Source organism: Gekko japonicus, unplaced genomic scaffold, assembly GCF_001447785.1.
Source record: "Gekko japonicus isolate JY-2015 unplaced genomic scaffold, Gekko_japonicus_V1.1 scaffold79, whole genome shotgun sequence".
Classification (NCBI taxonomy): domain Eukaryota; kingdom Metazoa; phylum Chordata; class Lepidosauria; order Squamata; family Gekkonidae; genus Gekko; species Gekko japonicus.
In genome coordinates this window covers 437,752-448,040 of record NW_015167530.1, presented here as the reverse complement: position 1 = coordinate 448,040, position 10,289 = coordinate 437,752, and the positions used below count along the sequence as shown (strand labels likewise).

Below are 10,289 nucleotides of genomic sequence, written 5' to 3'. Positions count from 1 at the left end.
AACCGTGCGGCACGGTTCTTTTTCGTCTGATTAGAAAATTTAGCACAATGCTTACAAGTATCTGCTCTGTGTGACTCGCCTAAGCAGAACAAACAAAGTTCATGGCCATCTGGAGGGGCCAATTTACTTCCACACTTCTTACAGCGGTTGAAAAAGCCCCACTTCTGACTCTTCTTCTTTTTCTTTTCCATACGGTGGTTACGCCCTCGACGTCCGACGCACCAATGACAGCATCAGCCGTCACGTTTTGTCTTCAGCCCAGCGATGAACATCCTGCCAGCACCCTCCTCCAGGTAGGATATGGCTCGCTAGTCTCCCATTGGTGTGAAGCATAGAGACCACGAAGAAGATAAACAGGTTGCTTACCAGTAACTGGTGATCTTCGAGTGGTCATCTGTGCATTCACACCGCCCGCCCTCCTTCCCCTCTGCTGTCAGCTCCTAATTTTTTGATCGGTGTTGATTGGCGGCGGTGCTTTGAAGGAACTGGCGGGATCTCCGCGCCCGTCCCTCTGGGCATGCGTGCTGGGGTTCCTGCGCATGCTCAGTGGGACTCGCGCGAAAATCCTTTGAAACATAGCTTGCTACGGCACCGGTCGGGTCAGCGCAGGCGCACTAAACCCATTGGTGTGAAGCACAGAGACCACGAAGAAGATCTTAGTTATATTCTCATTATCAAGTATTAATCTTATTCTAAATCTGAACCATTGATTATTTCATACATTACAACAGAGGCAAACCCACATTTGCCAAGAAGTATGGCCTCAACAAGAAGCTGCAGTAAGTCATGGCTCTGTAATGAATGTCCATGATGTGTTGACAAACTTGTGGCACATTCATATACATCTGCCACATTCTTCATAGTACAGCAAAAATGTTTTGCATGAAGCGCCCCGCAATCCCTTGGTAGAACAATAGAAAAAACTGATCAAAACCACAATTTTCTCATCTAATACAGTTTACTCACCAAGTATGGCTTCTAGGTAACCAGTTTTCTTTACCAACTTTTTCAATACAAAACTTTTGGGGTCCATTACTCCCTATAATTAAAAAAACCACATTTCAGATTTAAGATACTATACCATAATAAAAACTGTATCTGGTTTCCCACAGTATGATTCATGTTGTAAACACAGCACCTGAGGATGAATATTTAGATCTCATAAACTGCATCCATAGAAAAGCTTCTTGATTTCAGTTAGAAAGTCAGGTGCAGACGTATTACATTAATGGCACTAGAGGGTACTGACTGTACTATTTAAGACAGATCCAGATGGTCAGCTGTGTTGTACTCTAAATTTGTTGTACTATTTAAGCCACCAAGTCATTTCCAGAAAGGAGCTGGTATTGCCATCACAGACAAGTGGCAAAATAGTTATCATAGCAAGGACAACACAGGGGATGACTGATGTATCATCCTGAAGGCACTCAACATAATTACAGTCACACTGGCATTATGTACTCCACAGTGGGCACAATTCCAAAAGGGTAGCCATATTAGTCTGTTGCAGAAAAAACAAGCAGGAGTGGCACTTTAAAGACTACTGAAGATTTTATCACATCCTTTAACACGCCAACAGACTCCTCGTTTTGGGCAGCAGCCTTTTATAACAGGAATGCAACAGACAGCATGGGAGGACAGACTTGCTGAATTAGCAAAATACATGAAATTGCTGTGCTGCAAAGCAACTTTGCTCTGTGTTGGTGGTAATTCACATGTGGGTCTTTCTAGAGCTTAAGAGGGGAAGCAACAAGTGGTCACTTCCAGAATTTAAGAGGCATCAGTAGAGGGGATACATTTTCAGTGCTGATCAACAGCAAGCATCCTGCTGAAAGTCTGATCAGCAGCATCCATTGGATAAGGTTTGATGGAAACAGACACACTAAAGCCTCTGGAGCTCTGCTATATTCAGTCCCAGGATACTGGACTATTTCCAAACTGAAGAAGTCAAACAGGGCAAAAAATACGGACCAGTTCTGATAGTTTTCTGGCACCTCAGCTTTGACTCACTCTATGTGACAAAGTAAGGATAAAGTAAGGACATGCCTTTGCTGGCATGTGCCCCCTTCAAAGTACAAAAGGAACAATTCTGAAGCAAGCTCGGCTATCAGCAGATCAACAGAAACATGCAGGCTATGGTTCCTCAAAACTGTGAAACTGTCATCCATGATAAAAGATAGAGCACATCTAACTTGCCAACTGCTTTTGCTTACTCCTGGTCACAAAAGCCTTAAAACTCTTAATCTCATTCAATGGACATAAGAACATAAGAGAAGCCAATGTTGGATCAGGCCAAAGGCCCATCCAGTCCAACACTCTGTCACACAGTGGCCAAAAATACCAGGTGCCATCAGGAGGTCCACCAGTGGGACAGGAGACAGAAGCAGGCAGATATGTGCCAAGGTATCCCGCCATCTCTGAATTATGGGGTTTTGAACCAAAATCCCAAAGACAACAGGTACATTCACTCTCAAGCATTTCGTACAAACAATTTTGCATACCCATGAGATCAGCAAATCCTCCAACTGGCAATCGGCATGTTCCAGTAACAAACTGTAGCAGTCTCATTCTCTTCTCATTATCTATTTCCTTCACAAACTGAAAGAGAATGCATTTTAAAAAGCTGTACACAAACACATTTTATCCCTAGTGCCCCTGAATGGGCACAAGTAAGCAAGTGCTATGAAAGAAGCTCAATCAGGAATTACTTGTTTACAACTGCATTATTGCAGGCTTCTTAAAAAGAGAGAGAGAGAGAGAGAGATACAGCCAGGAAGTACTTAGTTTACCCATGCTAATTTTAACAAATGCTAAAGATTAGCACAGAAGATTATGTCTATGAGTTTAAGCACTACATGACAGTGTGTCAGAACTATCAACCTTCTGCTAAATTAACTTCAGTCTTAAAAATGGACAAGTTGTTAAAATGTATATAACTCATTCTTGCAGCATAGAGCTTTGGTTGTAGTTTCAAATGGGCAGTGAAAAGCGCAGAGACAGGGGCAAGGGGCAGAAAAGGCAATTGGAAAAAACTGGAGAAAAAACTGGAAAAACTCTTTGAAATCACTGTCTGGATAAAATTTTGAAGAATTAACACAATAGCAGTGAGGTTTGATGTATCTCACTATAATGTGCCCCAAAGAGGTGAAAGTGAAAACGAGAAATCGTGCATAGGTAAGAAGCATTTTTCCAAGACTGGCTACATCTAACTATGTACCAAGTTCTCCTCTATCTCTTTGTTTTTCACTGCAATCCTGGCTACAGAGTATAATTCCAGATTCCTTTGTACCTTAATCCAGTAAGTAGTAGGTAACTACAAAGCAGCAGCCACATTAACAGTACTTCAAAACAATTTTTTTTCAAAGGAAATTTTGCTTTGGTGATTATCTAGGGTTGCCAGGTCCCCTCGTCGCTCCGGATTTGGGGGCATTCTGGGGGTGGGTGGAGATGTCACACAGAAATGCTTTGGTATTTGGGCAAAACTCCATGTTTTTTCGGCCACCCAGATCTGGGAGCTGACAAGTTTATGATTACGGGTTAACCATTATTATGACAATTTTTAATCTGATAATGTAAAGCTTGTTTGCCTGATTTGGCTGGATCATAAACACCCTTCACAAAGAATGCCCCCCCCCATTAAACTGCTTAAATACTTGTACTGTTTCCTCATATCATTCTGACGGGGAAGCCACTACTGTTCTCATTTTACAGACTGGCAGTAGAGGCTGAAAGATTGTGACACACACAAGGTCACCCGGGGTGTATAGCTGGAAAAGGAATGAACTCGCCTAGGGCCTACACCCAACAACAACAGGTCATACTGCTGTGACACTAAATGAACAGCAAGTAGTACAGTCTGATGATCACCTGTAATCCAAATTTAAAAGGATAACATTCTGGCATTTTTTTTCAAACAGGAACCAGGGAGAAGAGGGTCAACAGTTCTCCAGAGATGACTCAGTAGTAAAGTTTGGGTGCTAACAAAACTTGTATACAAATCTTCCATGTCAAAGCAATACAAACCTGCCAAAACCACACAATTTGTTTGCTTGTTCTGGTATAATGCCGGTAGATGGTATGCCTTTGCCAGTCAGTTAAGTCAATCTCCTGCATACCACACAAAAGCACCTTTGTAAACAGAAAGGCAGACATCAGTTAGGATTTAAGAAATGATGACACAATACCTTTCAGGATTATTTTTAGAAGAGTTAATGTACTTAGGATTTATTTGTTCTTGTTTAAGTAAAGCTAATTTGATCACCCAAGTACAAAACAGTATTAATGATAGTATCCTAGTTTGGATGAGTTTTATACATAGCACAAGAACAGACTTCTAACTTAATACATGCCTCGTTGAGGCAGCAGGGCAACCCAGCTGCAACTGCCTTCTTTAATTTTTATCTTCCCAGTGGATTTATGTCAGGCAGCTGCCATTTCTTTATGTGCCTGCCCCTGCAAATAGGCTACTAATTTCTTGGTTAAATCTTGCACCCTAACGAAAACCTTACCTCTAGTTCCTTGGCATCAAAGTACTGCAAGTACGTCTGTGGTAAAATCTCATTGAAGCCTTCAAAGAAAGCTTGGGTCTGTTCTTCAACACCTCGGGAAAGTCGCCACTCTGCTACTAGCCTGTAGCAACAAAAGTCACAGTTATTCGCTCAAAAACTGTTCCATTCACTTACCCTGCCAACTTTATGTAATGAATACTGTAATCCATTAAAATAGGATTGGATCCCTCTGCAGTGCTTTCCTTTGGCACAAGGCGCCTTCTCCTGATGAAAGAGGATCTTCAGTCAGCAGAAGAGCGCCTTGCATTGGGGAAGGCTCTTTGTGTCAGAGGAAAGCATCACTGCTGGCAGAACAAATCCACTAATGGCAGCACCAATGGCACAAAGAGCTCTGGGCAGGTAACGCTTAAGATATCAAATAGGTAATTATTCACACTGCTCCGTGCAGGGGTCTATGATGAATGGTCCTTTGGGAAAGACATCTGGAATCAATGGCCTCCTGACACTTTCATTCATTTCTCTGTTTTGAAACATTTGTAGCTCTCTCCAGTGTAACACTTGGCTAACCTCTGGATAATCTCTCTACTTTGAGGAGAAAGGCATTTTAGGAATGATGTGCATGTGAAATGAGGAACATATATAGGCTAGAGTGCCCCAGCAGTAGCCTTACCTGTATAGTAGCACAACATGGTTGTATTATACAATACAGGCAAAGTTGTCTGTTAGAAGTTGGTGGCCTTTGTCAGTAAGCTCAGCCTCCTAGGCTGCATGCTACAATAGCATCTTAATGCATTTTGAGAAAGGTTAAATGGGGAATAAAGCTTCAGCAGTCGCTCTTACAGAATTCGTTTGGTGCTAACTTTACACTGCAATCCCATGCAATCATGCATACAAACAAGACGGAACTTTCCAAAGTGCTCATATACTGGGAAACAAGTGCTGTTGGTAGAGCAGTCAGAGGATGCAACTATCTTCAATAGCAAGGAAGAAGGAAATACACATTCAAGTTTTTAAGGATGGAAGAATAGTGAGAGTTATTGGAATATTTGTTCTGCACCAAATGCGAATTAAACTCTGGTACATTATAGACTTTTACAACAAAGGGCTGAAGCAAAGTGATCTATAGGCCACATGTGTATAGTCAGTCATGCAACTTCACCCCAAACCTGCTTGGAATTGTTCCATTTTAGAACATGGAGCCTAGAAATCAACTGCTCGCTGTATTTAAGTGACATCCCAGCATTTAGCACAAGTATTCAGGAATACACCTTAAACAAAAGGTTTTACATTTTAAAGCAAGAGCCCTTTGGCTCTTAGCCCATGGCTACAAGCTGATGCCTTTGGCCAAACCAGATACTGTAATCCTGCACCAGTTTTTGTTTGTTTATATTGTTGTTTTTTTGTGGCTGTGAGCTGCTTTGCGTCCCTTCAGGAAGAAAATCAGGCTTGAAATATTTAAATAAGATTTAATAACAATTTAAGAAGAAGCTAAAAACTGTACCTGAAAACCACCTTTGCACTTACTTGATATATTCTTCCTTGTTTTCCTCAGTAACCAAGATATCACTGCCATCGGGCTTCAAATCATGGCTCTTAATTTCACCTAGAATTTCTTTATCCACTGAGAAATACATTTCCAGTCCGCATTCCTCAATATTGTTTTCCCTATTTTCCCTACAAGAAATAAAGGCTATACATTGTTAACAACAGAAATATCTTCTCTGTAACCATGCGCACTTGGAAATAAGCCTCATTAATTTTATCATCAGGACAGAAGCCATTGTTTTTCAATTACAGGACCAGATGTTCCACATTAGATTAAAAATTATTTAAATTTGTTTCATCAACATGGGCAACTAGAGGAGGATTCTACTGTGAAATTACCATTTTGTCAATTTGTGCAAAATTTGCATCATAACACATATCACATTGCTGAGGTGAGACATGGCTCATGTCATTACTCTGGAGTCATCCTCTTCAATATGCAGGTCTGCAGCACAGAGAGGTATGACGATACTGCTAGTGGCATTTCCCCAAATCACAACATGATTTCTTTCATCAGCTGTAATCAAAGGAATTGTTGGCTGTTTGTGGGTATTACTCCACACTACAAGCAATCTGAGGTATGACTCATACTTCTGTTTCGCTATGTGAACATGCTTGATCACAGGGTGTGTCTAAAATGGACTAGAAAAGGCTTTCAGTCTTTTACTTTGTATTCTTAATGCTGTGGAACTATCCCATACTCTCTCTTGCCCAGCAATATTCTCTACTCTGCATAGAGTACGTTTGCAGAATTTGTCTTTCAAATAAGTAAAGCTAAGATGCTTGCATGAAGCATAAAAAAGAAATGTGATCCAGCATTCAAACTAACAACTGAACAGCGCAGTGTACCATGCTTAGATACTGCATAAATCATTCATACTTTTTCTTTCATTCTTTCTGCACAGTTAAATGAAGCAGTTCCTTCATTTGTTTTTAATGGTACTTAAAATTTTAATGTATCAGACCCCTCTGTGATGCATTTGAATTACAAAACAGGATCCATGTGTTCCCTAAGTGCCAATCTGTATGTAGGACAGTTTTACTTCAGTTATCATACAAGATTTGTAGAAACCATTTTTATAAACTTAGTTAAAGCACATAAAAACCAATTTTGATTGGTTCAAATTATGAAGGATCCATACTAATGATCCTGGCGTGGGAAGTAACCACATCACTGGCCTGTGCATTCATGAAATAATATACCTTGGCAGAAACAGAATACAGGGTACTGGATTCATAGACTCCCTTTGGCTAAATAAGGAGCCTTTCTCCTGTGGAAGTTCCCTGGATCTAAATTTTTGCAGCACAATAAAGCTGAAATTAATTTTTTCCTGAAAATTCTTCTCTGTACCAGAGTGTGGATATTAAACTCATATCATAGCTGACGGAACTATTGGTCAAGGTATGGCACATGAGAGAAGGAAAAACTATATATAATGTATGCCCAAGAAGCAGGCGATTTAACTGTTTGTTAAATATCAACAAAGCTATCTAATGATAGTTAACAGTATCTGATAACTGGAATGTAATTGCATTTGATGTTAGCAGTTTGTATCTGATGCAGCACAAAATTTAAAAGGTGCTTACAGCACCCAGATTTAGAGACAAAGTTGCTTACAAAAATGCAAATTCAAATGCAAACAGCACAATTAGAAGTGTTGGAAAATGTCACATATTACTTCCTTCTCCAATCCACGAGCCACACAGTGCTTATATCGCTTGAGCATACATACACTGATAAATTTCTGGATAGTTTCAAGGATGAAGAAGTTAGTCAGAAACTCACTTTACCCAGATGAGTGAGTTGTAAAACTCTGGATCTATGGATTCTAAATCTTTTAGTCCCACTGGCTTGTTGAGGATACGTTTGTAGAATGGTAGAGAAAAACCTGTGTCTATAAATTTCCCATGAAACAATGCCTGCAAAAGATGGAAACTAGTATCATATTTTATATAGCAGTCTCACTGTACACAAATCCTTATCCATTCAATCCCACAACTAGAAAATGCTGAGCAATGAGACAAAGTCCATCTTAAATTACCATCTTTCGGGTATGGTGTAGGGCTATCTTTCGGCTACGCTCCTGCAGAGTGCAGAGGGTTGGACTAGATGACCTGCAAGGGTTGGACTAGATGACCTGCAAGGACCCTTCCAACATTCTATGATCTATGATTAATGCATTTTTAAAAAATCTCCCTGAAGCCGCTAGCTCTGCGTTAAAAAAAATCTCCCCAAAGCCACTACAGCTACTGGAGGTAAGGAGATGAGAAAGAAGCAACATGGAAAAGTATGGTGGTATAATTCTACCCTCAGCCCATGAGGAGCAGGTTAGAAATTTCAGTTGCACAGATTGTAAATAGGAGATGACAAAGACCCAATCCCAGTGAAGTCCTTGGCTGAGCTACAATTTGGGTCCATTTCTGTCCAACATCCTCCATATCGGCTTCATGCAATGAAGATCTACTTAAGACCCTCTGCTTCTACATACATATCGGATAAACACCAAGGATATTATTTAATTTGTGTAGTTTATACCCCATCAGTCTGAAACTGAAGGTGGTGCACAGCAATTTCAGACGTAGAAAATATATTCCCAAAATGTGTGTAATTGTCAGATTTAAAAGTGGAAGGAACAGAATTAAAAGCTTGCTAACGGCTGTAATGGACTTGCACAGATGTGCAAGAAAAATAAATAGAAGAGGGCTCATGCTAAAAGGGTTTACAATCTCCCATACAGATGTGAAGAGCTTCTGCCTCGGGATTAGAAATCAGAGAATGACTCGGACCACTTGGCAGTTCCTCCAGCTCCTCAGCCATGATTCTGAACTTGTCCCTAGTACTGTCCCCTTCACAAAACTCCCAACCAGCTCTGAACTCACCATGGCAATAAATCTGCCAATAAAGCGGAAGTATTTCAAGTGGTCTGGATTGATGTAAGATGCGGGGTTTATCTGTAGGCAGTAGTTATCCTTCCCTGCATATTCAAACAGGCAATACATTGGATTCAGCACTTCATGCGACAACAGAAAGAACCATTCCCTGGAACCACACAAAGAACTCACGGTCAACACCACAAAAAACAAACAAGTTTAGACACTGCTCAGAGAGCACAACACAACTGGTTTTTTTACAGAGCTTCTGCAATCTCTGATGATAGTGGTATTACCCCGGGTTTAAGTTGTGGTTGACTACTTATTTGCATATGACTGGTTTAAGCACTGGAATGTGTTATTGCTCTTTCCTTGATAAAACTAATTCATTCATCCCACGTACATCTCATAGTTGTCGCTAACCCACCACTGAGCAAAATTCCTACATTCAGATTATATGGGTTGGATCCAGTGCAAGACTTCACGAAAGGCGATGGATACAGTGGATCTTACTCTGCCTTCCCCGAGAAAGCTGGCCATTTGTCCTGAACCTCCTGAGAATTAGGAGTATCTCACAAGCAAAGAGCACCATAGGAAGGGGCACTGCAACATCAAGGAAGGATCAGGTAAACATTGCCTTTTACAACCCATGGCTTCCATCAGCAGAAGCAGAAAAAATTCCCCCTTGAATGCTGCAGAGCCATGCCCTGTAGCACGTTTTGTTTGCAAGCCCCCCCCCCCCAATCCTCAGAGAGGAGTTGAAGGACAAACTGCAGGCTGTTTGATAAAGGTGGGGAAAGAGCCACTCTGCTAACACTTTCTATGAGCTATTCCACTGTACTGACACTCCGTTAGACTTTTAGTTTATAAGTATTACATATGCGAAGCTGATCATCCAGTGTTTTAGCTTTAAAACTGAAGAGCATACTGACTGATGGCATTTGGATTTAGAGACTTTACAAATGAGATGGCCAGAGCAGACAACAGCATTTTAAAAGTTCTGTATTTGCAATATCAAGGACGGCTCAAAAAAACTATGCTTGTTTGGGATGCTATTAAGTAATACAGTTGAGGACCGGTAATAGAGATTATTAAAGTTCCTTTTTTGCTACCTCATCTGAAGGATCACATATTTGTGCCTTATCCCCATTTGGCTGTTGCACACCTTCATTTATCAAATATGGAATAAGAGACCATACTGGCTATTTACATCTAGGATGCCTGCAAAGTCATGTACATACAGCACCCTATAGCTCTACATTCAAAACTTTTTCTATTGTTACCTATTGGCCAATCAGGAACAAAATTATACAGAATCTTTTTATTTAAAAATGTTTTTTTTCTAATAAGGTGCATGTGGGGAGG

General features: G+C 40.6%; 1 protein-coding gene across 1 annotated transcript in view; it reads right to left on the bottom strand.

Moving 5' to 3' along the window:
• Positions 1 to 10,289, bottom strand: part of ITCH (itchy E3 ubiquitin protein ligase) — a 72,048-nt gene that overhangs the window by 10,821 nt on the left and 50,938 nt on the right. Inside the window, exons 17-23 of the mRNA XM_015413384.1 lie at positions 8,934 to 9,093; positions 7,840 to 7,973; positions 6,033 to 6,173; positions 4,509 to 4,629; positions 4,024 to 4,128; positions 2,502 to 2,598; positions 967 to 1,039 (exon numbers count right to left, since the gene is read on the bottom strand). Coding sequence (XP_015268870.1) covers positions 967 to 1,039; positions 2,502 to 2,598; positions 4,024 to 4,128; positions 4,509 to 4,629; positions 6,033 to 6,173; positions 7,840 to 7,973; positions 8,934 to 9,093 — 831 coding nt within the window. The remainder of the gene's footprint in view (positions 1 to 966; positions 1,040 to 2,501; positions 2,599 to 4,023; positions 4,129 to 4,508; positions 4,630 to 6,032; positions 6,174 to 7,839; positions 7,974 to 8,933; positions 9,094 to 10,289) is intronic.